Raw genomic sequence first — 27,874 nt, forward strand, 5'->3', positions numbered from 1 at the left:
GTCAGTTTACGCAGTTTTTCAATTAAATTTGTTGCACAGTACCCACATCTATATTTAAAAAAATTAATTATCCGATAGTGAACATTGACAAAGCTTTATTTACTCAATTTTACTATCTGGTACCTGAAATAATATCAATGCTAATTTGGCAGTTATTCACAAATATATTTATTTAATAATTGATACTGTAAGTGTTAATTTAATAACTCTTGTGAAAATAAGAATTTCACTTTGACTGCCTTCGATAATTTGCAAGAGAAAGCGTATAAAGATATTTGCAAACAAATTATAACTTTTAAATTAATTTTGAATAAATGCATACAATGGACAATGGGTAGATGATATTATTTTGAATTTCAAACATTGATTATAAAAGATGGCGTGGAATTTTCAATTATTGCAAGAACTGAGTGATCGCATTTAACGTGCATAATCAAATGATGATGACGTTTCTTATTTTTGATAAACAACAATAAATTGAAAGACCACTTTTGCAAAATATTATTCAAATCAAACATTGAAGTGGATGCTAAATAGAAAATGATGCGAGCAGTAAATTTCTTTGCGTCATGATTTGCAAGGGACGTGAGAAGATGAAGCTGCTTTTCAATGAAGCTGATTGATTGTGAAAGTAGATAAGATTCTGTTGCGCTGTTTGTTCAAAAATATAATTTAGTTCGTGTTTTTCTTTGATTGCAACAATATTTTCGTTTGAACAAACGCATAATTGAATAGCTTGCTGTGAGAAAAGCGTGTTTAGCAACAAAATCAATTAATTTCGTAATGCTCAGCTGTTTCGTGAAAGTTGGAATAAAACGGTTCAATGAACAACCAGTAGAATGGTGACAGTCGCATTTTTTGCTGTCACATTGACAGTCCTCTATTTTTGTCCAATGAAATTCTATATCCGGTAGATCAGAGAAGCAGTCTGTCTTTAAAATTAGCAGATTATCTCACAAAGATGAAACAAAATATTCCATGGCAAGAGAAGCTTTGTGGAATCTAACCAACCGCGACAGCTGACTCAGCCAAGTGAACGTCTCCATTTTCCATGCGATTGCTTTGCTTCTTCATTCTGCTTGACGTTTGCGAGCTTCTCCACTTGCCCATTCGGTTAAATGGATTGCTGCATTTTTGCTACAGACTAGGAAGGGTTGATTTTTTTTTTCGTTGCGCATCAGCTGTATTCAACATTTTAAAATGGCGAAGAAACTACCGGACATTAAACGACCATCAATTTTCGACATTTCACAAGAAATGACTAAAGTGCAGACCCTTCGAGAGGACTTTGATCCATATGCCGTTGCTAATAACTTAATGGTAAGCAGAGCAAGTGTTCAGTAAAAATAAATGTCATCTCTCTATAAATACACATATATACGTAAATGGCATATTGATTGTCATATGGCAACATGTTTCAGTACAAAGACAATGCTGTTGCAGAGTTCACTTTGTTTCATTGAAATCGATTAAAATTGGCAAAGTGCTGTTTAAAACTGTTAGCCCAGCAATTTCATGATCCAAGATAAAAGCATTTTAAAATGAAAATTTAAAATTTGCATTTTAATCATATTATTAATTGCTTCATTCTAATTAAAGAAATTCATATTATGTAACTAAATTATTCAGTAATGCAAAAATGCTTAAAGAAGAAAGATAATTTGACGGTAATTATATTTCATGTTAATATGAGGAAATGTCAACATTTATTTGAAGCAAATGTTTGTAATGTGTAATTAAAAAATCAAATTATGGTTAGCTATTTATATAGAAATCAATATTTTATTTATTTTCAATCCGTTCATTAACATCAGTCTTCACTACAATGTTCATTATTGTTGATGATTATCTGCGTTGAAGAAAATTAATTAAATTTAAAAATTACACAAAAAACAGATGATTTACTAAAATGTTTCTTCATTCATGATAATGTAATGAAGTTTCTAGAACATCAAAAATAAGTAACATTGAAATATTATACGGTTTTAACTGTACATTAATTTAACATAAAAAATACAATAAAATGCAAAGTTTCAGTGCACTTGAAATGTTGAAAATGCGTTTTGGGTCTTATTGTTTTTAATTATAAACTAAATACATATTTTTTATAATTCAAAAGAATTTCCAGTTAAGCAGTTACGAAAAAGTTGAGTAATAGGTAGCAAATCCGACTCAGAATTACTTGATTTTTCAATTTATTAGTTTATGAATAACATCGAAAATGAAATTTCTACACTTAAACTTGAAATAATGCTTCGGTCATATTTATATTTTGTTTAAAAAATAATATGATGAATTCAATAATGAATAATGATTATTGAAATATCAAGTGGTAAAACTTTAATAAAAGTCATCAAATAAAAGCCAGCTGATAAATTTATGGTCTGTATAGTAGTAAAATTTATTAATTTATAAGAAACTAAAACATGCAGCAAAAATCTGTAGTGTATTTGGAAACTGTTACTGGCATGTTTGAATATTAAAAAATTTAAGAATTGCTTATATTACTAATCAGATATTATTTAGAATGAATTTACTTTAATGTTTCTTTGACAGATTTTGCATGCGGTTTTCCTGTTCGTAGAATTTCATTAAAATATAAAATTTCCATTTCATTTTTCCACATTTGTTTTAAAGTTGCTACATTTATTTTTACGGTAATTTATTTCGATGCTCAGGTTTACTTTTGCTGCATCATTATTCTTTTATTTAAGCTTAAGTTATGAATATTTTAAGTGCATTTGATAAAATTTTCAATATTTTATAACGTTGTTTTATGCAGTGTCGCTCTATAAAAATTTTCTTAAAAATTCATATATTCCAGTTATTTTAGATGATGTTCTTTGTTTTTTAGAATAAACTTATTAAGGTGTTTAACATTATTAAATATTAAGTTTATCCTTTCACTGCTATGCTTTGCAATGGCTATAATGTTTTGACAATATGCTTTATATTGTGCAACAACTTTGACGTATGGCAGTTTCAGAAAAATAGATAAAATAAACAATGAAAATAATTATATCATAAGGAGGAAAGGTTAACTAAATGAAATTTCAAAAGCAAAATATTTCATCTCATGTAAAATATCTGCTTAGGAACGAAATGCAACGGTTTGTTGTTGGAAACCCGACTAAAATTATTGATATTACTTTTCATTATTCCTAAACAAAAAATAATGTAAAAAATAGTGATGCAGTATAAAAAATACATACTCCCTTAGTTTAATGGCATTGAATAATATTTTAGCTAATATAATTTTTACCAATCAGATAAGTGGGCAATCAATAAAAGACATTAGACAGTGAATCAAAAAGTAGGCGGTGCTAAAACAGAAACCTTTGTCAGCATCCTATATTTAACTTTAATAAATTACTTTAAATATATATATGTAAAGAAAATGATGAATTGTTTTAAAATGTTTTACATTCAAAATTGATTGACTATTGATTTTTTAAGTGTTAATTGTTTAGAAAGAATTTCAAAAATGAAATGTATAACAATGAAATATGTGAAACAGGATCCGCTGGTACAGCTTAGTAGATGTAAAGCAATAAATAATATTACTATTGCTTATTCAGGTAGGCTTTAAGTTGACAAATTTTTCACTTTATTTTTGGCTTTGCCAAGTTCCACGAGGATTTTCAAGACGACGTATTACAACCGTCAGTTGCTTGCAAGTTGTTCTTTTTGACGATTGCTTTTCATTGAATGCTTTTCATTGAAGTGCAACAAAGTAATCATGGTTTGACATTCTTCTTAATTTGTTGAAATTCATTTTCTCATCTATGCAATGAGAACGTTTCCAAGCACAATGAAAGATGTTCATTATTTGTGTAAAAATTTGATCAAGCTTATTGTTTGAGCAACATTTTTTAAAATGTCACTGTTCTTGTATCAAAGAAACGACAATGCAGATAGAACGGTAAGTTTAATTTTTTAATAACCAAAAAATTGAAAAATTGTTGCTCCTTATTGAAATTTACACGTCATTTTATTAATCAAACATAAAGTAATGAAAAATCCATTGCTCATATATTTGAATAAATGATTTTATTGTTATCATCGATGTGGAAAATGAAATTATAAAAGCAAAGTTTTCGCTTTATATAGTCAAATATTGTCACTTTATTTGAATTTTATTTGTTTTGTTTTTGATTATTATTCAAACATAGTGCTTTTATTTATTAATATATTTATATGTCTGCAATCAGTTTAAAAAGCAGTTTATAACTAAAAAGAGAAAACATTGGATGTTCTGTTTCCGTCAAAGTTTGACCATAGTGAAATTAAGAGCATATTGTGAATTTTTTCCCACAATGAATTTCATCTTTACTTAATGCAATGTGTTTTTTGTCTTGAACAGCATGGCAAACGTTAAAAACATTTGCATATTTGTTTCACAAAAAAGAACATATTTACTGCGTAGCGAATTTGATTTGCCTCAAAGGTAGTAAATAAGTCAGAGAAAAAAGTGTTTTTTAAGTTTTCATTAAAGAAATGTATTACGACAATGAAAGAAGCTAAAAAAATGTTTATTTCAACAAGCTTTCATTTAGCACTATCTGTTGAATGCATTGGATTTTAGAATGGTGTCGTTTATGAAAGTTGAAATTTTATTTATTGACTGCTGCTACGCACCTGCTCCATCATCGAAGGGCAGGATCAGTGCTTGCCAAGCAAAACACCAATTAGATTACTTTTGATAGTGCTTTATTTATATACATGCATAAATGTCAAAATTGCTAATAAAATCTAATAGCAGATGGGATAATCCCAAAGAAGAGACTCTGAGCATATTGTCATCAAAGCTTTCAGCATGATAAATGATTTTAAACAGCTAAAAGCACATAACCACTGTCATCAAGCTAAAGTTTGTTTTTGCAAAACTAGTCGACTAAAGTCTTAGCTAAAAGTGTAAATACATATGAAAGAATATAAATAAATAAAAATAAACAAACAATATATACTACTAGCAAATGCTTTGTTCCGGTTTATGCCGTGCAAACAGAAATCACATTAACTTGTTGCTTGTTGAATAGTGCAAATGCACATCGGAAAAAATTCATTTCTCTCATTACCAATGTTGACAACAAAATATAAAAGATACAACGGTTATTAAAAAATAAATATTTTTCAGGAAATGGATCAACTGCCAAACAAAGTGCTTTTGCACATTTTCTCACATTTATCTCACAAAGAAATTCTTAAATCTGCCCGAGTTTGTAAAAAATGGCGTACACTTGCCTATGATTCGAGACTTTGGAAACGCGTCTGCCTGCGTCCTGTCTATGGTGGTCTGCAGGTAAATTATAAATTTAATATCAAATTTCTTCAATTTAATTACTGCAAATTAACAGTTTACAGTATTGTTTATTTTTAACTTTGGTAATATTCCTTCTTTATTTTTGATTTATATATATATTTAGTTACTAAATTTATATTTCAAAAGTAATGCCAAGTGGGAGATGTTAATATTAGAATACAGTTGGGTCAGTATTTGTTGAATGCTGAACGAAGAAAAGAAGAACAAAATATATGAAATAAAAGAAAATTAAACTACAATATGATTCTGTTTATTGAATAATTTCATTTCCAACAAATGTAAATTTTTACAATTGCATCATTTTTTAAGAAAAATTATGCTCTTGAATAGTGGATGAGCAGTTTTTTGATCGGATATTTGTAGTGTTTTATTATGTCATCAGTGATTGTTCTCAAAATTTCACCGAAACAAAATTTCCTTAATTTTTTTTAAAAAATTCATGTTTTTTACTTTCATTCGTTGACGTCATTTGCATTTTTGATTAAAAGAATGCACCTTCTCTGATGACATCTGTGAAAGAATCAAAGTGAATACATTTAGGAATGAAAAGATTAGAAATATTTAATTAGTTTTTCATTAATAAAAAGCTTTCATCAATAGAAGCGTTTCATTATTTTGCTTGCTGTATTTAAAATGAAAAAAGGCTTCATTGAATTTCATTAAATTTTTCATAAATTTATTTTCTAAAAATTCAATTTATTTTGTTTATTTTTAAAGTATGTTAAAGTAGAAAAATATTTTGTCTTTTTCTTCATTTTCATATGCATATATGATAGATATTTCAAGAAAAAAAATTTTCAAATTGGTATAATTTCAGGTCAGTTCTATGGAAGCGTTGTTAGCATTGATCAGCGCTAGATTCGGTCCGTCGTTAACTCTGATGGAGCTGCAAACTGATCAGATCACTGCCCCGGTGTTGCATGAATTAGCTACCAAGTGTCCCAATTTGCAATACCTAACGTTGGGTATGTTGTATTGGCAAATTACAATCCATTTTTTAATCTAGCAGCTTGGTATCTTGTTGATATTATTTTTTATTTCAAATGAAATGACAGGCTCTAATGCAGCCATAACTGCTCTTACAAATGCAATTTTGCACACAATATTTTAGATTTCTCTTCGGCTACACAGCTGCACGACTTTGCAGATTTGCAGACATTTCCAGCTCGGTTGCACTCGCTCACGATATGCTTGTCAGAGAATATTTTCCTCGAAGGCTTCCTTCGTAAAATTTATTCTTTCATCGGAACGGTGGAAGTTTTGCATGTGATTGGCACTTTTGAAAAATGGGAAGAGGATGAAGAAGAAGTTTATGAAACGATCAACATTAGCAAGCTAAAAAGCCATACACCAAATTTACGAGTTCTGAATTTGTGGGGGGTAAGAAAGAGAGATTGAGATTGACTTAAATAAAATTGCACATACATACATATATATATATTTATTTATGTATATTTGCAGATTCCATTTGTAACTGATGAACATATTGAATCCATTTCGTCCAGTTTACCACACTTGGAATGCCTTTCTGTTAATTTTTGTCAAGCAGTCAACGGTTCCTCGTTGAAGTCATTGCTGCAACGTTGCAAACGTCTACGTTCTTTGCACATGGAGCAGACGAGTATGAAATTGTTTGTTTTAGAGTAGAAAGAGAGAGAGATTGAAAAGCAGATAATAATTGAACTTGATAACATATTTAGCCCTGGATTCCAAGGCAGTAATGAACGCCTGTTGGGATAACAGCGTAATTGAAGAACTGAACATTGCTGCCACGGACATATCCTCAGAATGTCTGATCTATTTGCTCAGTCGACTTTCAAATTTACGTTGGCTTCGGGCCGCTGTTTTGGAACATTTCACTGATCAAGTGAGCACCGTTTGTTTGTTTGTTTGTCTGTTTAGGGTAATTTTTTCAAATAATTTTCACTTCAGGTATTGGAAAAATGGATCCAATCTGGAAATTGTTCCAAATTGGCAGCCCTGGATTTGGACAACTGCGATTCGCTTTCAGAGCAGTCGTTGATTGAATTTCTCAATATATACGGTGAGCAGCTTCTTGGACTCAATTTGGGTGGAAATGAAAAACTGCTCGAACAATTCTGGGTTAGTTCACTGCCAAAACTGAGTCACTTGCAGTAAGCTGTTTTGCAATTATATTTTAATTTCGAAATTCAACCGAATGAATTTCACAAAAAATTTCAGAATCCTGATAATGGGCATTGTGGAAGATTGTTGTCCGAAAGTGACCGCCAAAATTCACATCGATCAAGTGATCGACTGCATTTCGCAGAATATTGCCAAAATCAAAGTGCTGGAAATTCGTTGGGATTCGGACAAGCTTCGCTTTTCGGACAAGTCGTCGAAATTTATCGACCTGCTGCGCATGAAATGCTTGCAGTTGCAGTCGTTGGTAATTGCCGACGGCGAATACTGCGAAGTGGTGAGGTCGAATTTCGAAAGAGCCGACCGAGGATCCGTGGTGCGTAGCAGTACCCATTGCCAATCAACACTGGCACCGTTGCTCGCTTATTTCAACGATTTGATGTTCAATTGAATTTGAAAATTCTCCAAACATGCAAATTCAATTCAAATTTCCAATAGTGAAATATATAATTTTTCATTTAAAGAAAATAAAGAAAAAAAAACAGAAAACAAAAATAAATGCAGTACCATTTCAAGTTAACATCCAAACATATAAAGTGATAACAGTGTTTTTTTTTGATACATACAAGCCGTCGTCTGTCGAATGGCGGTCGCATGATATATAATAGATCAAAAGGCGCAAAGCCAACATTAACAACAAAAATGAATAATTGACAAACATACATATATGTATATATATGTATGTATGTATGCATATAATAAAAGCACATCTGCAACAACAGCCAGCAACAGCTATACATAAATAATATCATCTTGATTGGATCAATTGTTGTTCAGTTGCAGTTTTTAAACAAATAATACAAATGTAAAACAACAGAAAGTTGAAAAGACAGAAAAAGAGGAGAATCATGGTCGGTCGATCAAGCGACTACTGCGAACGCAGCAGCATCACGTTCGCGTGATCTTCCCCCTCTTGGCTCATTTCGGTGGTGTTGCCTTTTGTCGAATGGCGTTGTAGTGGAAATGGCCGTCGAGGGAAGCTGGACATGGCAAATATCCGCTTGCAAAAGTTGGCCAACTTCTGGAGATGCGCCACCGTCGGCTCGACGTAGACGGCGAAAAACTCGGCAGCCGTGTTCGGGATGAACATCTCGTTCAGTTGGGTTTTGAACGGTGCGGCGAACCCTTGGAACCAGTTGACCCGCCAGCGAACCTGAGGGCACAGTTCCACCAACTTCTGGGCCGAGCTGTAGTTGTTCCGAATGCTGAATTCGTTCATCCAACCTTGAAATTCGTGCTTGGAGTACAAACTTTCGTCCAAATCCGCCAGCACCGCCTTCAACTGTTCCACGCTCGAGTAGATGCCGAATCCCGGGAACGTGCAACTGAGCAACGTCGTGTCCACCCTGAAACTGTCACAGCCGAGCACTCGTGCCGTCAGTTCGTCCACACGACTGTCGTATCCGCCGGCACGCAACGTCGCCAAGCTCACTGCCAGTGTCGGTATACCGACTGGCAACAACTCGCACAAAATAGCGAAGTGATCATAGCGCTGCCAGCCGGTCAAAATGATACCCCGAAAATTCAACTTCACCTTCTCCTTCACCAGCGTGTTCATCTGCTTCTGCCAAGAAAGGTGATTCATCAAGTAGTGGTTCACATTTGAATAATATCTGTGAAAAGAAGTAATCGATGATGATGATGATGATAATTTTATGGAAGAAAAAGAGGGAATTTTGGTTTGAGTTTTTGTTTTTCATCACCTGGACGGACCGTCGGCACCTTTGAAAGCCGAAGCACCCCAGACGTGCCTGAATATCCTTTCGAAACGTTTCCACAATTCCAACGGCAAATACTCTTCCAAATTTTCCGCATACGCCCAAACGACAGGCTCGACCAAATCGCCAAGCGACCACTTTTCCAACGACTTCTCTTCCATCACGTTCAGCATGTCGTGCCAGACAAGCACCCTTTTGTTGAATTCACTTCGGATGTAAATGGACAAGTTGGCAATGTGCTCCAATATCAAATCTTGCCTTTCCAATTGTCGACTGTACAAGTTTTCCACACATCGCGCGCACTCTCCGTACTGGAATTGGGGAAATTTTTACAAAAACGAGCCAACAATATTTTGCACAAATTTTAAGCATATATATATATATATTCTCTATTTCTTCAGTCAGCACAATCAATATTTGAAAACGCTCACTTGATAAACTTCATCCGCACCGATGTGAACGTATTCGACGTCGTCGCCGTGCAAAGCAAGCACTTGATCAATAATCAGTCTGACCAGGCGGGTGGCGTTGGGATTGGAAACGCAAACCGCCTGTGGAAAGATGACATTTTCCCTGAGTTCGACCATCTCGGCATGCTTGAGCACCCATTCCAAATGGCCGAGCACTTGGACCAACGGGATCACGTGCAAGCCAACTTCCCTCGCCCACCCCAGTATGCTTTCCACTTCGGCCTTGGTGTAGGCGTTTCTGTTTTTCAACGGTTCCAAATCGCCTTCAAATGGAAACATATCCTCCCATTCGATCAACAAGCCCGTGGCGCCGGCTTTTTTGAAAAATTCGAACAAATCGCGAAACTGGTTAACCCGTGGTGGGGCACCTTTCAAATCCAAGTGTACAATTAGCTGTTTGGGCACGAAGGAGATTTTGTCAAAAGGCGGCAACTGGTCGGGCGGTGGCTTGGTGAACGGCATCCAGGGTCGACCGGCGGCCCTGCGTTCGATGCCGTAGTAGAAACGCTCGTTCGATTCGTGCCATCCGAAGTGTCGATCCTTCGGTAGGCCAACATAGTCGGCCGGATCTTCTGCATCGGTCCAGCTCAGCTTGACTAGAAATCGTCAAAAAGTGAACAACACAACCTGAAGCTTTAACGATTCCACCACTCTTACTCATGTATAAAGCAAAGCAGCCGACGAATACCAATATGCAAATTGGTATCGCTTTCGATTTCCAACGGATTATTTTCATTTCCAGCATGAATATTTACAATCAAACAACAATGAGCACCAGAATAACTGAAAAAAATGACAAAATGATTCTGTTGTTAAAAATTTAACATACTAAAGTATTTTTTTTCGAAAATCAGATTCAACGCAAAAGTTTCATTCATTCATTCAAACAACAACAATTATATCTCACGTTTATTTTCTACTTTTTAGAAAATGCTTGTTAAAATTCTTTCAAAAAAAACATACTTAACAATATTCACTAATTTGTACGCTAATACAACTACTGTTATTACAGCTGTGCTTTTTTTTGCAATGAACACGCTGTGCAAGAACAAATCTTACACAACAATTAGCCATTTTCTACGCATATACTACAGAAGACAAAGCACATGAAAATATATCCATATCCATGTACAATATGGACATACAAAAACGTTGTTTGCATTATTACAAATTTCATGCTTGGAGAGTTTCTCGACAAATCCAGTGGAATTTGATTCAAACAAAGACAATGATGATCAACAGTTATTCACAAAAGGCAAACTCTGACACACTCTATACACAATTTAAAATGCAAACAACAGTGTGCAAATATTGCACGAAGTACATTCCAATACAATGCCACCTTCAACTATTGTACACACATATACATGTATATATATAGACATGGTCAACTCTGTTAAATTGAATATTCAAATTACACATTCAGTTTAAGAAAACGAAGAAACTACAAAAACCTCATCCTGCGTAAACATTTGAAAAATTAAAATGAAAACCATACAAATTTCCATGAATATTTAAATCAGTTTTACAATAATATGATGCACACTGACTGAAAAAATTAACAAATACCACTCTCATAAATATACCCCTGAATGATAAGGAATAATGCCTCTCATGCCTGCAACCGATGCAATCGTCTGTTTCACTGATTAACGCCTTCAAATATGAATGTCAAAATTACATAGAACAAACAACAAACAAATAAAAAACAAACAAACAAACAAACGTAAACAATTCAAAGAAATGGAAATAATGACAAATTCAATGATGCATCATTCAATGATTGCAAATCTGAAGTTTTGTCAATCAATTGCAATCATCGCTCGTGTTCAAAATCTGCAAAAATTTACGCAGATTACACAAGATGAAAAAATAATTTTCAATTCTGCTCAAAAAAAATTTTCAATTTGAATAAATTAATAATTTCAAAATTTCCATTCTGGTAGAATAACAAATAAATCAATCTCAATCGATCATTTTCATTACATTTTGATCAACAAAAAGAAAACAAAATAACACATGCGATGCTATAATTATTCTCTTTGTTTATTGAAAGAAAGAACATTTGCTTGTTTGCTTAAATCAAATGATTATTATTTAAAAAGAAATTTTTTCAAAGAATTTAAAACGCAATTACTACAGTCTGATCAGATCCATGTATTTTTTTTCTGTTTGAACCTAACAATTAATTGAAACCTAAAAATCAATACATCTTCAATAATACCCAAAAAACAAAACAAACAAACAATAGATATAGATAAGCTTGGACTATAAAAATTATTACAGTTTCCGACGTTGACTCACGAATAGCAACGCAACGTTGAAAACTAGAATCGTTTTAATATCGAAAAATTCCAACTTCGAATTGAATCATCATTACTAAACTACTGACTTAAAACTGTGAAGTTTCTGAGAAAATATTTGAATAAATATGCAAATTAAAAAGAGAATACTACTTATTTACATGCAAGCATTATTCAAAAGAAGTGGTCGAATAACAATCCCAATCACAAACCATAAGGGCATTGGGTGTCATCTCCACATCTCACCTGATTTCACAAGTCGAACAGGAAATAATTAATAAAACAAAATGTTTACATGGAAGCAATTGCAGCACTTTATGGTGTAAAAGGTGAAGAAAATTGCAAAGCTACAACTTCCAAGCAACCCAACTACGACCGGATGAAACGTTCCAAGATTAACGCAGCAACGACTTTCTTCTCAACGTCGCGCAAACAATAACAACAGCAGCACATCAAGTAAGTCAAATCACACACATACACACACACACACACACAAAGTCCACTTGAAAAGCAACGTCACACGTTGGTAGAAAAAGAAAAGAAAAAATTATTCATACCCATGTATACAACATATATACATGACCAAAAATACAGTATGCATAGAATTTGAAATTGAAGAATCAGCAAATTTCTTCAACCGAAGCTAAAAATATACGCTACTTCTGGAAAAATACCAAACAACAACAATTTTAGCAATTTTCAACAAAGCAAACAAATACAACCAACATACTGTCCCATCAGCTCTTGATCAAGCGTAAAAGTTGAAAAGTTAAGCAGAAAATCAAACATTTTTTAAAAAGCCCTTATTAATCAAAAATTACACTTGAATATAAAATTGAAAATTCGATAATTTGCATGGAAAATTACAACAACAACAACAACTTGTTCGCTTGTGCATTTCACTTTTTTATCAGATTGCACTTGTAACTTTTTGTTGCAAGATTTGAAAATTGAAAAAACACTTACAAACAAACAACACAATGGTGGAAAATATTTTGTGCTTATTGTTCGAAAAGAGATTGAATTTACCATGCAAATTATTTATTCCACTTGCACAATCGCTTCTTTGTCATTTCATTCACAATTGTATGCTTGAGATTTGAAATGATGTAATAAGATAAAAAAAAACTGGATGAATAATCTATAAAAAAAATTATATTCCCCACCCCTGTGAAAGTATCACACCATTTGCCGTGTAGAAACATGTATTAAAAAAAAATACCAAGGAAACAATTCAAATTTGCAAATCGTAAAATTGAAATCACCTCGATTCCACTACGCATGTACAAATGTATTGAATGAAATTTAAAATTGTCAACAAAATAGAAAAAAAATATTCATTGCTTACACATACACAGCATCTATTCATCTCGATTACTATCGCAGGGTATTGTTAACAATTGGAAAAAAAAAGAATCAACTAAAATACACGGCACGCAAGATTGTATTTGAATTTTCTGTTTATTAAACCAATCACAATTGATTGATTGAAATGAATATGAAAAAGTGAAATTTAATCAATTGAATTACACTAACAGAGTCCGATGCAGTTGAAAATCCACATTTGAACACAAGAACTTTTTTGTCACTAATCAAAAACGCAAAATAAATAATTAAATAATTAACAGAAACATCAAAATACCATCATTATCTTATCAGTACAAGCAAAAATACAAAAAACAAACATGCAAATTTTCTTTGTAAAAAAGCAAATTACACAAATAAACAAACAGCACTACTAGTACAACGTACACCAAACTGTCCGCCAATGGGTAGGGCAGAACAGAATCTCTGAAGCACGCCTTCATTGAACATCACCGTTCAAAATCTCAAACAAACCTCCTGGCAGCCGAGAAAGACCCCAACTGCGCCAAAGCAACACAGACATAATATAACGCTTTTCAAAGCTAACGGATAATGTGATAAATCAATTGCAGACGACGCAGTGAATCCAAATTGCGCATAAATTGAATACATTGTTTAAAAATGAAAAATGACCACGTCCGTCCAAGCTGAACCACCGTCATTTGGTCCAGCAATTACTGCATAATTCAATTACCAATATATACATATATATATTTTTTTTTCTTATTAATATGCTTTTGTTTATTTCACGCATCATTTCATCCGGCTGTTCCTCCTCTTTTGCTTCTATTTCAGCGTTGACGGTTGAGAAACATCAAAAACGCCAACCAGAGAGATTATCAATTTTTTTTGCATAAGAAGTGACGCAAATGCAACGTAGAGGAAGTTTCGTTGTGTGTTCAATTCAATTGTCCAAATCAATATTTTATCGCAAACAACAACACTTTTTGCAAAATTGCCAAGCATTTATTTTTTCGAACATCCTTTCGAACTGTTGTCTGCATTTTATTCTTTTCTCATTTTGCTGATTACAAATTACAACTGAAACTGGTAATTTAAATTAAGGAAAAAAAATGAAAAATTTTAAACTAGAAATTAAACAAAAATCATTGTCTAATTTTAAAACTACAACAACACCAACCAGCAATGGAAAAATAAAATGCAGCATGAAGATTTGGGAACAGACAAACAAACAAAAACAAACTTTCCATCAATATTCAAATGCATTCATTATGCACCTTTTTTTTTGGAAAAAAAAGATAAAATCAGTTTAAAATGTCAATCTAAATTTACAACTATTTTCACAGTATTTTCATCTTGGAAAAATTAAACGCAGTTTCCATTTCGTGTAAGCAATTCAACTCTCGTCTCAGTGTTGAATTAGCATGCCAAATTCAAATGGCATTTCCAAATCATATTTCAAAAGCAACCACCTCAAAAGTGAACAAATACGAACACAATTGCTCATTCATTTATCCACAGATTAGTACTGATTTTCAAAGTCAACAAACATATTCAAACAATATGCTAAAGAATGCAAAGTTCACTTACAAAAAAATCTCGCACTGTATACCACCTCCATGGCAGGGCTATACTTTTTAAGTTGTATTATTTAAATGCTTGCCAAACTTGATGAAAATGAATCGTTTGCCCTGCAACCAACTGGAACAAGTTCCCAAATAACTATCCACGGTGGCAAAAATGCCTCCAAATATGAAGAACTACTTAAAATGACTAGTTTGCCGCTGACCGACAAATCTTACCCATCTAATAGTTAACTTCAACATTTTTTAAATGAGAAAACTAAATTAAAAAATAATTTCAAGTGCTTCGAATATGCGCATCTGTTCGACAATTGTTCTATTTCACAGCAGCTGATTCAGACAACATGACAGCTATCAGCGTCTGAAACTTTTAACATTCACCTTTCTGAATATTCACTTACAATCGTTAAAATAATTCACTTTTACTTTTCTGAAAAAAAAATTTTTTTTCTATTTCAACTTTGTTAATTTTCCTCATAAATAATATCAAACTTTGCAACTATTAAAATGAAAACATTCATCTCATTCTGTATAATAAGCACATACTTTATTTTCTTTATAATAAAATCGAATACTGTAGTTTTTCTGTACAATATTTTATGATTCAAATTGTGGTTCAACTGACAATAGCACAACAAATTATAAAAACTAATTTTATACCAAGCTAACTGACAATACTTGTAATATTTCTCACGTGTATTATTTAATATTTTGTATTACAAATGGCAAAAAAACAACCACATTACGTTGAAAACTTGCATATCACTCTGATTCAAAAAAAGCAACGAAAACAAAACATGGAATTCAAACAACTATTCGCAGTGTAAAATTCAATTTTTATTCAGCAATTAATCTGTCGATACAGATGCAAACATTCATCACTAAACATAGTCACAAACAATGAACAACTATAGCGCATCAACTAGTTTATTCACAATCTGTTTATCAATTAAGCTTAAAAAAATTTTTTTAAATTATAACATATTTATAACAAATTAAATAGTGGATAGCAGGAAATAATTTGAAAATTACGCAAAAATCTAAATCACCACTTTATATGCTTTACGCAATTTAAAATAACACCACGTGAACAGTATGCTTTGCAATTCAAAAAGCCATTTTCGTTCACTTATTACAAAACAATACTAAAATTCAATCCTTCTTGTAGAAAACAAACTCACTAGTACAGTTCAATATATTATATCTGATAGTTGAAGTTTTTCTAAATACACATGCTAGTTCTAGCTGTGCAAAATAATATTTATTTAAATATATAATATTTTATACAGAATAATATTTTATGTAATATATTAAATGAGAAAATGAGGCCGAGAGTAATAAGACAGTGCAGTATGACATTCAGTTGCAAGATAATAAATAATTTGAATGATGCACTTACTTAAGAATATTTTACTTTAAAGCAAATTGAATGCACAGAAATTGGAAACAATATTTAAGTAGCTACATGTGGCAAGCAGAAAACTATAAGTTGATAAGCAATCAATTTGCCGGAATCTATAGTAATATTGAATGAACGTCAAGGATAATTCATATAACAATAAATGTGTTTTCATCATTGACTGTATAATGCTATTTATTATAAAAGCTAATTATTGAATTATTGATCAAACCGTTTTCTGTTTCATGTAAACAACACTTTAATAAATAATCGTTTTTGATATTCATTTAATGCAGTGCTTATTTTTTCATTACTTTTTTTGAATTTTCCAACGGTTTATAACAAAAAGTAAAAATCATAAAATGGGTCACTGCAAAAAATTACTGTATGAAAGGTGATTTGCATTGTACATTTTTATTTTCACGCATATTCATTGCAAAAAATAGGGAACAGGAGTTTTATGAAAATTTAATTTGTAAAAATTGTTGCTAACATTCAGTTAATGTTTTTATAACAAACCTGTTTAGAGCTGTTTAATAAATCAAATATGGGGAATGTGATTTTCTGTGAGCACACACTGGACTTGTAAAATTTAAAATATAAATAATGATTGCTGAATTTACTGCATGTTTTTCACGCCATAAATTCAGCTTGACAATACATGTGCTAATAACGCTGATTTACTGGAGTTTTCAATTCATTAGAATGCAAAATATGATGTTTAATGTTTCATTATTGAATATGCTGATCAAGTGCTGGTCTGGATACGCGTGCAGAAACTTTTTGTAATTTCGCATCCGCTTTTGCGATCCATTGCACAAAACTGGAAACTCTCGTGTAAACACCAGGATATCCTTTTTTCGCACAACCATGTCCAAAACTAACTAAGCCGTATTGAATAAATTTAGTTCCCACTCGACAAACTAATGGGCTACCAGAATCACCCTAAATCAGATTTATTTCTCATTAAAAAAAGACAACCATGTAAATAATTTAAAATCAATAATTATCAGTAAAAATTATAATTTATTTGTAATAATAAAATTAGGAACATGATGCATTAGGCTTACTTGACATGCATCTTTCCTTCCTTCTAAATAACCTGCACAAAACATTTTTTTCGGATTTTGATTTTGCCAGCATCGTTTTGTTGGCAATACAGGCGCTTCGATTTGTATCAATCGACTGCTCAGCTTACCACTTTCTATGAATGACAGAATCACCAAAAAATTCCTGATGCTAATAATGAAAATAATGATGACAATAAAAATGAATGCTAACCGAATATGACATCCTTTATCTTAATCAACTTATTTGCAGAAACTGTCTACAAAAATAAAAAATAATGCCCACAATAATAACATACAAACCTCGCAATGAACCCCAGCCAGCTACCATACATTTATATCCTATTGGTAGAGATTCATCGATTTTTGGCAAGCAAATTGGATGGACAAATTTGTTGAATACGAAAGGCTTTTCCAATTTTAATAAAGCAATGTCATTCACAAACGTATACACGCTGTAATCGCCAGGGATGTAAGCATTCACTCTTGATTTTTGTTGGGTTCTTTCCAAATTTTTGACACTGTGAGCGCCGGCAACAACTTCCAACTTCGCTGGAGCAGTCCAACTTCCACTTTTGCATAAACGAGAAACGATAATTTAAATGTTTTAAATCGACATACTTGATAAATTTTAAATTTGCATGTGAATTTATATGCGCATTTTGGTCTTTCAGAATTTTTTTAAATAAATGAATAAGAAATCATTTTTAAAAAAAGGTAAAAGTAATAAGCTTACTGATCATGCAAACAATGAGCAGCAGTGAGAACAAGGTTGGAGGAATTTCGGAACCCGTCTTCCTGTTGTATGATGCTGCCACCGCAAGTTGAAAACATTTTGTTTGTTTGAAAAATTTTAATAAAAACTTGCCATGGATGTGAATGAGGCTTCGTTTCGAAACCACCAACTATTCGATTACTTGCGTGAAAATTCAAAATCGGCTTAAAATACGGCAAACCGCACGCATAGCGTTCTTCTGTAAACGTCTGAAATTGTAAACACCTCAAAATATTTGTGCTAAATTTGGATACTTGTTTAAACGGTTTTTAAATTTTAAATTGTATTTGGTTAAAAGAAAATTTATGGCCTATTTTTTAAATAGGAAGTTAACTTCTTTAGATTATAAATCGCTGCTAAAATTACCATCAAAGATGAAATTTAAATGTTGTATTGCATTTTGATTGCTTGTGTTTGTTCACTGTTTATTTTTGTTATGTATATGTCATTGCTTAAAAATGTTAACAAAAAAATCATTATTTTTTTAAGATTAACAATGAATATTTTTGTTTTCGGCTGTTTGAATTAATTTTTCAATGACGTATTAATAAACCGTACTTACAGTTTGAAGTAAAAAAATTAGGAGTGAAATTTGTAGCTTCATCACTTTTCTTATAAAATGGGTTCACTGCATAAAATGGCCTACAGTTACGGTATTTTTTATTTGTAACATGATAATTTAGAAATATGGATGAGCATCAGACGAATCAAGTAAATTATCTGTTTCGAGGCCATCAGTTACCGTTGTTTATGCTTTTTCTTCTAATTGCTAAGCTAATATATACAGTCAACTATATTTACAAACATTGATCATAGAAATAAATAAATTAATATATAAGTTCATTTCACTTTGCCAAGACATATTTATAATTAGTTTCATCACGCTGCTTGAGCAACTGTTTACATCTTTGTTGTCGGTACTAATTTCAAAATATAGTAGCATGATTTCATTTTAGCAGTGCTGTTAATGGACAATAATTTATGGAGATTTTAGGAAATACTTTAAATGTCTTTAGTTTAATAAATTTAGTACCAAAAATATTAATGCATAACAAGAAAGAAAAGCAATAATTAACGGGGTACGTCAATGCCTTCTGTTACTCGAGCAACACTACATTCCCCATGAAACTTACATAAGAAATTTAAAAATAATACACATGAACTTATTTTCTACATAACATACTAAAACTCGAAAAAGAATAATATAAATTTACTTGTATTTACTCAAAATTATAATTGCCTTTGACAATTACATTTTTAATTTTCCAAACATTCCAGCAATTATTGACTCAGCGCTTTGCTTTGATAAACATTTTATATTTACATGGAAAAATTGTTTATGAATTCAATTTTAACATGTTCAAACGCTTTTGAGTAAAAATGATATAAACATTCTACGTGTAAAGGCTATTTAAGAAAATCTTTTAAGCAGCAAATATATTCATCTCTGTAATGTCTTGCGACGGTAGAAGGAACAACACTCATAATGAACGCCAACTATGCTTTTATTTGAAACAAAATAACACACAAGCTAAAAACTAAGGCACGTTGACACAAGTATCATGAACTAACTCACATCGCTTTTACGGTATTCACAGCATATTTAAAAATGATTATCACATGCATTACAATCTCATTATTCAACAATGGTAGCATCGATTTTTTCATTCTTTCTAGCATTTTTTAATATCAGAAATAAAATTTATGTCACCAAAAATTCAAAAATCAACTTTAATGGATTTTACAATCTTAGCAGCTTTGAATTTTTTGAGAGGTTTTGCTAAGCTTTTTGATCATTAATTTGAAATTATAACTGAACTACAGCCGGAAAAGTAATAATGCATCGTTCTCCAATATATCAACGCGTTACACCAGTGCGGGGAATATTCTCGGCAATCAGAATACTGTAATCAGTGCACTGTTATCTTATCCATGTTTCAAATGACATTTTATCAAGGGTTGAAAATAACTAAATGAAACAAGCAAGATAAATGAATATTTGTTGAATTTATTTGTCATAGTTTAATGTTACCTAAAGCGGAATGTTTTAGGGTGAATGTAAAAGTTTTCAAATTCGTTCAGTACATAATTTTATGCATATTAAAAAATAACTTAATTGTTAAAATAAACAAATAATAACTAATAACTTATTTATATGAACAATTATTGCAACGTTACCTGCGAAGCATACTGAAAGAAAAAATAAATCTTGAAAATCAAATTGTTCTGGAAGTGGGTGTAACTTAGTGGTATTGAAAATGTGGAAGACTGGGTTTTGTTTTTTGTCACAAAAACATTTAATGTGCAGAAACATTTATAATCTTCCGAACTGTGTATTTATGAGTAGTACAAGTGATTCTAAACCGAATTTGCATCATTCGCATAAGTCATCTTGTAATAACGATTCAATAAGTATTCTCGGTATTTTTAAAAGTAAATATTATAAATTGGAATAAATTTAGATTTGCTTCCAAATTCATTGCAATCTCTCGCTGAATGGCGAGTTGATAAGAAAAACAAATTTTGCGTCCAACCTGAAGCTTGGCTAACTAGTTTGAATAAAGTCGAAGAAACTCGTGTTGATTTAATTCCGTTAAATCCAACTATATTTAGAGTATTTCCTAGGTAATAATTATTTGGACATTTAAAATTGTCCACAAATTTATTGGCATAGAAATGTTCACAAAATTTTAAATTTAGAATTGACATTTTACATCAGAACATTGTATGGCAATTGAACTATCGTTCCGTGGTAAAACGTTTGTTTAAAATGTTTCAAAAATATATTCGAAAGTCTACAGTTTATTTAGTCTTTTATTAAAGCACTGACTAGAGCAGAGATGCCTGGAGGAGGAAGGAAGCCTTGGCCACAAAAAGGTACAGGAAGAGCACGTCATGGTAGCATACGTTCTCCGATTTGGATAAGAGGTATATTTTGTGAGGACGAAAATGTAGATTTAAAGCAACTGATGTTAATTAGGTGGTATTAGCCATGGTGCAAGAGGACCAAGAACACGATTTTACATGTTGCCTGACTCTATTAGGCTCCAGGGTTTATGTGTTGCATTGACAATAAAACACATCCAAGTATGGCTTATCCAAGCATGCATAAATATTGAAAACTGATACGAAATTTACAGGATGATTTGGTTATTGTCGATTCATTTGATTCTTTGCCATCCGGAGAACCAAAAGTAAAAGAATGATAAATTTAACAATATATATTAACTTTATATATTAACTATATTAACTTTTCAGTACTTGGAAGAATTAGCGGAATGTAGAAATTGGGGTTTCTCTGTACTGTTTGTTGACGTGTATGACTCTTTTTAATATTCAGTTTTATGTATTTCAAACCACTACAAGTGACCGGCGCTTTCACTTTAAAATTAATACACAAATAATTTCGGTTACTATTCTTTGTATTTATTCATGTCAAACTTTTAGGACTGATACAGCACCTGTCAATTTATTTATGGCGACTTCTGAAAACGTAGCGTTTAATATTATTCCAGCATATGGTATTTATAGTTTTTTGTTGTTGTCTTAATGTAGCTGTTCTTAATTTTCAGGACTAAATTGCTTCAGCATGCTGAAACATGAAACATTAGTACTTTCAAAGGACGCTTTGATCTATTTGCAGAAAAGAATTTTAGCACAGTTGTACAGAGCAGAGTCATTGCAGAAAAAATACAAGTATATGGATAACAAAGAAATTTTAATGGCTGAAGGTGAACACGACGAAGATGAATTTATGACTCCTTTTGTGTGATTTGGCTTCGTAGATATGAGTATTTATTTATTTTCATATTAATAGCATTCATTTATGAATGAAACATTCTGTTTGTTACGGATGGTATATATGTTAGTAAACCTTGATTGTTAATATATGTGTACTGTAGTAAGTAACATAATGGTGAAGTGAAAAGGTCAGTATTAATAGACGAGCGCGTGTGAATTTTGAACTTGCATTTGTAGCAGATAAATGGATCTACTGTGTTCGTTTATTTGATCACCACGCTCGAAGAATAACTTTCATGATTATGACTATGACCTTGAGCGACGTCGCCCAAATTTAATGAAATAAACTCATCTTAAGTATGTTATTGATCGACGCAATATAGTGATTCTCTTGACGACATCATAGAATTCTCTACAAAAAATAATACAGTTACTGCAAATTTGGAAGTCTAATATTAGTAGCATCCTTTTTTGGATGACAGTGTAAAAACGAAGCTGAAGTTTTGCTTAAATCATTTCTGAAAAAGTATGAAACTAAAGAATTGTAAATTTAAAATATATTATTTGCTTTTATAAAAATATATTAATAGTCAAATGCAGATATATCATACAAACCTGCTGCTTTTATACTGTAAAGTGTATTACTGTATTTCTAGGAAATGCTCTGTGTTCTTCCTGAATTTCAGTTTTGTGCCGTAATAAATATCAAGGTTGTGAGTGTTTTTGCTGTACAATTTTGTTTACTCTTTTTGATTATTAGCAGTGTAATTTCAGCAGCACTGTTATGTTCACTTTCCGTCATAAATGCTGTTTAATCAAGAAAAATTTGCTGTTGAATCAATCGGCTGATTCGTTATTTTCATGACTTTAGATTTTTAATATTTTATTGAATTGATTTTTATTGTTGTGTAATAACAAAATGGACTGATTTTCCTTTTTGCTTTGCAATGCAATGCAATGCACTGATTTGTAAATTTGTTGTTTTGCAATGATTTGGCTGTTTGTAAATTTTCTAAAGTAGACTGCTTCGGTACGAAGTTTATTTTGAGATTTTCTTTTTTTATTTACATCGAAAATAAGTTATCATTATTACAGTTATGTTTTTTTGAATTTAGAATTGTAAATGCCCAAAAATAAAGGTAAAGGAGGAAAAAATCGCCGTCGTGGAAAAAATGAAAACGACGCCGAAAAGCGTGAATTGATATTTAAGGAAGATGGCCAAGAATATGCGCAAGTAATGAAAATGTTGGGAAATAATCGTCTGCAGGCATTTTGTTTTGATGGTGTTGTCAGAATGTGTCACATTCGAGGGAAGTTGCGTAAAAAAGTGTGGATAAATGCCGGGGACATAATATTGATCGGTTTGAGAGATTTTCAAGACAAAAAGGCGGATGTCATTTTGAAGTATAATTCGGACGAAGCGCGCAATTTGAAAACTTATGGTGAACTACCAGAAACGGCGAAAATAAATGAAGGCGGAGGCGATGACGAAGATTTTGGTATTGAATTTGGAGATACTGGGCAGCAGGCGTTTTCTGACGCGGAGGAAGAACCTGAAGAAGATTCAACGGAGGAAAGTGAAGAAGACGAGCCCTGAACTAGCAGCTTGGAAATTCGCTTGCTTCATTTCGATTTTACTTTTATAATTCGTGCTTTTATATGACATCTTATTTCGCAGTAATTTTTATTTCCATCTGCATTTATGTTGGAAACGTAAGTAAATTCGATGTGGAGTGACATTTAAAGCCAGTTATTAAATGCAAAATTTGATTTTAATTTGTAAGTGGCATTTTAAAGTAAACATTTCATTACTTAAAAAGATGTAGTTAATTTTTCAATTTTTTAAATTTAGTTTTGATTCCTTAAATCTCAATGCACAATCTGTATCGGTAAATCTGTAATGTAATAATGCAATATATGCAATGGACATTTTTTCAAATTTATTAAATTCCGTAATTGCGCAATTATAATAAAACTTACACAAGGATTTGAAAATAGAACAAACATAAATATGATGAGAGTAATAATATGAGAAAGAGTATTTTCATTTCATAATTTCTTTCATTATAAGACAATTTTCATACTAACCTACTAAATTTAAATTCAGAAGTGATACTGTATTGAAAATGGAGATGTACTTTTAAATTTGTTCATCTCAATGGCCACTTTCGAAGATTTGAAATAAAATAAGACCATATAAAGGAATCTGTTCACGTAATTTCCTGATCCATCTTCAAGCGACGGCGTTTCGATGATTCTGTTTTATTTTGATTACCTAAAATTTATCATACATTCAAAAATAAAAATTGAATTTCTTTTCACAATACAATATACAGAATAAAAAAAAACAAATTCAAATTCAAAAAGAAACAGAAAAAAAAATTGAAAATTCAAAATCACTTTTAGGATTAAAATATATGCATACATTTAGTTCTTCTGCAAGATTGGGACCATATACCGTTTGGCACTAAAAAAAATTATCGAAGATCATTTGCTGGAAATTTCCATGTATAACATATTTAATAATGCAAATAAGTAAAATAAGTGCCCCAAATAATCAATCCATGGAATAAGAAAAACAAATCGAATAAAAAGCATAATTCATAATTAAGACATAAAAAACAGCTCACGAATTGAATTGAGAAATGTGACGTCTGCAGGAAGTCTTTTAGGAGGTTTGTTATTAAACGAAGGAGACAATCTCAGCTTTGTACGGTACAATCGCTGAAAAAGTTTTCAAATATAATATAATAAATGCACAAATTACTGCATCTGGGAGAAACTAGAATTAAATACATCCTAGAACCATGCTCTACTATCAGTAAGCTGTTTTAAAATCCATCATATAAAAAGCAGTAAAAAACCACTGAAATAAAAAAATGGAGTAAATTTCAACTTGGTAAATTAATTATTGTAGCACTTTATAATATTACAGATTTCGTTTAATAAATATTATTAATATAACATTAAAACTCACCACACTGTCAGAATAAGGAGTTGACAAATCGAACAGCTCTGGCTGTTTGTGAATAGACGTTTGAGTGCCGCTAGACTGCAAATAAATTTAATAAACAAACGTTTGAAAAAATTATCATATCAAACGTTTAAAACACACCCCTAGTGAACTTTGATCTGAGATGATGTCTGCATAAATGCTTCTACTACTCAAATCACTAGGCACGCTATGTCTTCTTTTGACCAGTAATAATTCCTTCTGCAATAACTGATGCGAGTGTAAAGCCTATTTAAAAACATATATAAGAAAGAAAATCAGCACATTAATAAACAGGAATGTCAGCATTAACAGAACAGAATTAAAAATACCGATTTACACTACCTTGCGTACTTGCTCTTGGACTAAAATCGAATTCTTGGCAATATGAGACAGTGTGTTTAACAAGCACTGCTGAAAATACAATAAGAACAATAAAAAATGAAATCATTAATTTCAAAATCTTGCATATCAAAAGCATTGAGGTTCAATTTTAAATAACGGAATTTAATTAAAATTTTTAACCAAAAATGTAAGCTTCAAAATTGCACGCATGTTCATAAAACAACATTGCCTCTAAAGTTATCTCCTCTAAACTCACAAGTTGTCCAATGCAAAATAATGGTAACAAAATAAAAAATCCTCTTTGATAAGAAAAAAATTCAATCTGAAAGTAAATTTCTCTTAAAGTTTAAAACCAAAATCACAAAATATCTTCTTCTGCGTAAACAATCAAAATATTCCTTTACATGGAATATTTACAAACATTAACATAACGATTTTTAATCAAAAATTACTACAGTAAATTAATACAAAAATCATTTGGTTCCTTTTTTCACTTCAACTCTCCACACATTCATAATACCTGATGATCATTTCAAACACTGTAAAGCATTTTTTCCAAAAAGACATTTTCATCTTTTAGGAATATTTATAATTTGAATTTTTTATTATACAGTGCATTAATAGTAAAACTGGATGAAATATAATATTAAACATGCATAAGGCTTGGGGATTCATTTTCTAAACAACTTTATAGAAAATATATTCGTAAACAATGACATGTATCAGCATTATTTTACTGAAACTAAAGAAAAACTGACAGTATTATAAAACTATAGTTGAAATAAATAACAAATAACTTAATTAATAAAAATTCTGCACCCATTTTGAGATAAGTTTAAAAATAAAAAATAAAATAAATTTTGAAGTTTTAAAAACCAAACTATTAACATGCAGATATGCATATTATCACTTATAAAATAAATAAATAATAAAGTGCTTCAGAAAAAAAATAAAAAATAAACAAAATAGAAAATAAAATAATAACTGTTCAAATACTTTCAGTGGCTTACATACAATTAGATATAATATATCTATAATTAAAAATAATTATAGATAATTAGTCATTTTTAAATTTAACTGCTAATCTTTACTACTGAGCGTTTTTTGCACATTTGCCATATTTTATTTTAACCATTTATCTACCAAAACAGAGCACATGCCCTTCTTTTGTATATCTAATCTTACTTGCTTATCGTCTAAACATCCTTCATCAGTTCCATTTACAACTTCCGATTTGGTCTGTTCGCACGTTAGCCTTCTATTTTCCATGTTCTATAAATCAATTTTGTCTAACTATAAATTATAACAAATAATTATTAAAAGCAATACTTCAAAACTGAAGCAGTTTTCTTCATCATCAAAACTTAAGGCTGCGGTTGATTGACTAGAACTCGGCTGAAATGATTTTATTAATGTTAAGATAGTCCTATATTTTAATATGCAAATTTCACACAAAACGGCAAAAAACTCATTTGGAAAATATAACATTTTACTTTGTAACCTGTTAAATTATCTTTTTTATCAATGAGCTCAAAAAATATTTGCTTAAAAGTATTTAATAAATGAAATTTAAACTTTTCTGCTTATTTAAACGTCGAAAGCAAATAAATTTAACTAAGTTTTACAGAAAAGACTATTGTAATTTCGAAAAAAAAACGAAGAATAAATACATCACTTATGCGAAATGAAATAAGAAAAGATGGATAAATCAGTCAAATTTGTAAACTGTCTGAATAACAGATTTGCATGAAATTCGGAAAAGATGACTCTGCGCATCAGCTGATTTTTTAATATCAAAAATAAAATTCACCTGCTGTTCGAACTGATTCAAAATAGCATCAAAATCAACGTTTCCAGATTTCGTGCGGGCAGTCTCCTCTTCATTTTCAGTGCAGAATTGTCTTGTGCAATCTTTTCCTTCTGTCAGCAACAGCAAAGTGTTCTCAAGATTGTTGTTGATCATTCTGATGGAGCTGGATATTCCTCCATACGTACATTTACACTAAAATGAATGGATATTTGTTTTTTGCAAAGATGAACAGAATGGTGAATTTTGAAAAAGAAGAATTAATATTATATCCATAAAAACATGCGATTGAATTCCTATTTCATATTATCATATATTAAGTATATTTAACTTAAAAGTGATTATAATAACAAAAAACGCAAATTATCCATAGAAATACATTCAGCAATTAATGGAAATTTTTCTAATATAAGCCTCGCTTACTTTGGCATGACAGCCTACACATCTTTTCGCAAACGCTTTACAATTTCCCGTCATTTTACTCATTATTTTAAAATCAAACGCTAATATTATATTGAACTTCTTTTCAACCAGAAAATTACAAATTTATTTATTGTGAAATAATGTTCTTTATAAAATTTCATGACTATAACTTGAGAACAGCTTTGTGCTTTAATTTCTTTATGTAATATTTCAATATTTACAACAACAAACAAAAGATCACAATGCAAACATCATAAATAAATAACACATACACAATATATAATAACTCGCATATTAAAAAAATTGACATTATATTTTTACATTTTAATACATTTAAATAAATTAAATTAAATTAAATTAAAATTTCATGAAAGGCATATCGCCTTATGTTATTTCAAAATTATTTAACTTTACATTTGAAATTCTTAAAAATGTATTC

General features: G+C 31.1%; 7 protein-coding genes across 7 annotated transcripts; 3 read left to right on the top strand and 4 right to left on the bottom strand.

Moving 5' to 3' along the window:
- Positions 1–22: 22 nt before the first annotated feature.
- On the bottom strand, positions 23–1,110 carry Tsp_01445 (hypothetical protein). The gene is made up of 3 exons (XM_003377158.1): positions 1,012–1,110; positions 722–932; positions 23–48 (listed from the first exon to the last, which is right to left on the bottom strand). The coding sequence occupies exons 1-3, from the start codon at positions 1,108–1,110 to the stop codon at positions 23–25; spliced, it is 336 nt and encodes a 111-aa protein (XP_003377206.1).
- Positions 1,111–1,200: 90 nt separating this feature from the next.
- Positions 1,201–1,463, top strand: Tsp_01444 (hypothetical protein). The gene is made up of 2 exons (XM_003377159.1): positions 1,201–1,320; positions 1,422–1,463. Exons 1-2 carry the CDS (start codon positions 1,201–1,203, stop codon positions 1,461–1,463), a joined length of 162 nt encoding a protein of 53 aa, XP_003377207.1.
- Positions 1,464–4,816: 3,353 nt separating this feature from the next.
- Positions 4,817–7,810, top strand: Tsp_01443 (putative F-box domain protein). Its single transcript, XM_003377160.1, has 9 exons — positions 4,817–4,870; positions 5,138–5,302; positions 5,427–5,489; positions 6,141–6,288; positions 6,435–6,703; positions 6,785–6,944; positions 7,024–7,199; positions 7,256–7,426; positions 7,526–7,810. The coding sequence occupies exons 1-9, from the start codon at positions 4,817–4,819 to the stop codon at positions 7,808–7,810; spliced, it is 1,491 nt and encodes a 496-aa protein (XP_003377208.1).
- A 536-nt stretch (positions 7,811–8,346) lies between these two features.
- Positions 8,347–10,836, bottom strand: Tsp_01442 (hexosaminidase domain-containing protein). The gene is made up of 6 exons (XM_003377161.1): positions 10,826–10,836; positions 10,363–10,457; positions 9,636–10,270; positions 9,190–9,515; positions 8,856–9,099; positions 8,347–8,832 (listed from the first exon to the last, which is right to left on the bottom strand). Exons 1-6 carry the CDS (start codon positions 10,834–10,836, stop codon positions 8,347–8,349), a joined length of 1,797 nt encoding a protein of 598 aa, XP_003377209.1.
- A 6,181-nt stretch (positions 10,837–17,017) lies between these two features.
- Positions 17,018–18,731, bottom strand: Tsp_01441 (coagulation factor IX). Its single transcript, XM_003377162.1, has 5 exons — positions 18,681–18,731; positions 18,089–18,336; positions 17,656–17,924; positions 17,356–17,489; positions 17,018–17,230 (listed from the first exon to the last, which is right to left on the bottom strand). The coding sequence occupies exons 1-5, from the start codon at positions 18,729–18,731 to the stop codon at positions 17,018–17,020; spliced, it is 915 nt and encodes a 304-aa protein (XP_003377210.1).
- Positions 18,732–20,967: 2,236 nt separating this feature from the next.
- On the top strand, positions 20,968–23,465 carry Tsp_01440 (eukaryotic translation initiation factor 1A). The gene is made up of 3 exons (XM_003377163.1): positions 20,968–21,055; positions 21,700–21,858; positions 23,008–23,465. Exons 1-3 carry the CDS (start codon positions 20,968–20,970, stop codon positions 23,463–23,465), a joined length of 705 nt encoding a protein of 234 aa, XP_003377211.1.
- Positions 23,466–24,078: 613 nt separating this feature from the next.
- Tsp_01439 (conserved hypothetical protein) lies at positions 24,079–27,489 on the bottom strand. Its single transcript, XM_003377164.1, has 11 exons — positions 27,436–27,489; positions 27,016–27,207; positions 26,535–26,600; positions 26,391–26,477; positions 25,386–25,527; positions 25,201–25,274; positions 24,984–25,109; positions 24,846–24,920; positions 24,521–24,592; positions 24,269–24,335; positions 24,079–24,143 (listed from the first exon to the last, which is right to left on the bottom strand). The coding sequence occupies exons 1-11, from the start codon at positions 27,487–27,489 to the stop codon at positions 24,079–24,081; spliced, it is 1,020 nt and encodes a 339-aa protein (XP_003377212.1).
- Between the last annotated feature and the right edge of the window lie 385 nt (positions 27,490–27,874).

The sequence above is a fragment of the Trichinella spiralis genome (assembly GCF_000181795.1).
Source record: "Trichinella spiralis strain ISS 195 chromosome Unknown Scfld4, whole genome shotgun sequence".
NCBI classification, from domain to species: Eukaryota; Metazoa; Nematoda; class Enoplea; order Trichinellida; family Trichinellidae; genus Trichinella; species Trichinella spiralis.

Coding starts and splice junctions, on each gene's coding strand:
- Tsp_01441 (XM_003377162.1), bottom strand. CDS start 18,731: ATGAAGCTACAAATTTCACTCCTAATTTTTTTACTTCAAACTGTAAGT. Junction 18,337..18,680: donor TACTTCAAACTGTAAGTACG/GTTTATTAATAC, acceptor TTACAATTTCAG/ACGTTTACAGAAGAACGCTA. Junction 17,925..18,088: donor GCTCATTGTTTGCATGATCA/GTAAGCTTATTA, acceptor TTTATGCAAAAG/TGGAAGTTGGACTGCTCCAG.
- Tsp_01442 (XM_003377161.1), bottom strand. Junction 10,271..10,362: donor CGATACCAATTTGCATATTG/GTATTCGTCGGC, acceptor GACGATTTCTAG/TCAAGCTGAGCTGGACCGAT. Junction 9,516..9,635: donor GTGCGGATGAAGTTTATCAA/GTGAGCGTTTTC, acceptor CCCCAATTCCAG/TACGGAGAGTGCGCGCGATG.
- Tsp_01445 (XM_003377158.1), bottom strand. CDS start 1,110: ATGGGCAAGTGGAGAAGCTCGCAAACGTCAAGCAGAATGAAGAAGCAA. Junction 933..1,011: donor TGGCTGAGTCAGCTGTCGCG/GTTGGTTAGATT, acceptor CTAATTTTAAAG/ACAGACTGCTTCTCTGATCT. Junction 49..721: donor AGCAAGCTATTCAATTATGC/GTTTGTTCAAAC, acceptor TTTTAAATATAG/ATGTGGGTACTGTGCAACAA.
- Tsp_01444 (XM_003377159.1), top strand. CDS start 1,201: ATGGCGAAGAAACTACCGGACATTAAACGACCATCAATTTTCGACATT. Junction 1,321..1,421: donor CCGTTGCTAATAACTTAATG/GTAAGCAGAGCA, acceptor AACATGTTTCAG/TACAAAGACAATGCTGTTGC.
- Tsp_01440 (XM_003377163.1), top strand. CDS start 20,968: ATGCCTGGAGGAGGAAGGAAGCCTTGGCCACAAAAAGGTACAGGAAGA. Junction 21,056..21,699: donor TTCTCCGATTTGGATAAGAG/GTATATTTTGTG, acceptor CTTAATTTTCAG/GACTAAATTGCTTCAGCATG. Junction 21,859..23,007: donor AGAAATTTTAATGGCTGAAG/GTGAACACGACG, acceptor CCAAAAATAAAG/GTAAAGGAGGAAAAAATCGC.
- Tsp_01439 (XM_003377164.1), bottom strand. CDS start 27,489: ATGACGGGAAATTGTAAAGCGTTTGCGAAAAGATGTGTAGGCTGTCAT. Junction 26,601..27,015: donor TGAATCAGTTCGAACAGCAG/GTGAATTTTATT, acceptor AAATCATTTCAG/CCGAGTTCTAGTCAATCAAC. Junction 25,528..26,390: donor GATGTTTAGACGATAAGCAA/GTAAGATTAGAT, acceptor ATTTACTTTCAG/ATTGAATTTTTTTCTTATCA.
- Tsp_01443 (XM_003377160.1), top strand. CDS start 4,817: ATGATAAATGATTTTAAACAGCTAAAAGCACATAACCACTGTCATCAA. Junction 6,704..6,784: donor GAGTTCTGAATTTGTGGGGG/GTAAGAAAGAGA, acceptor GTATATTTGCAG/ATTCCATTTGTAACTGATGA. Junction 7,427..7,525: donor AACTGCTCGAACAATTCTGG/GTTAGTTCACTG, acceptor AAAAAATTTCAG/AATCCTGATAATGGGCATTG.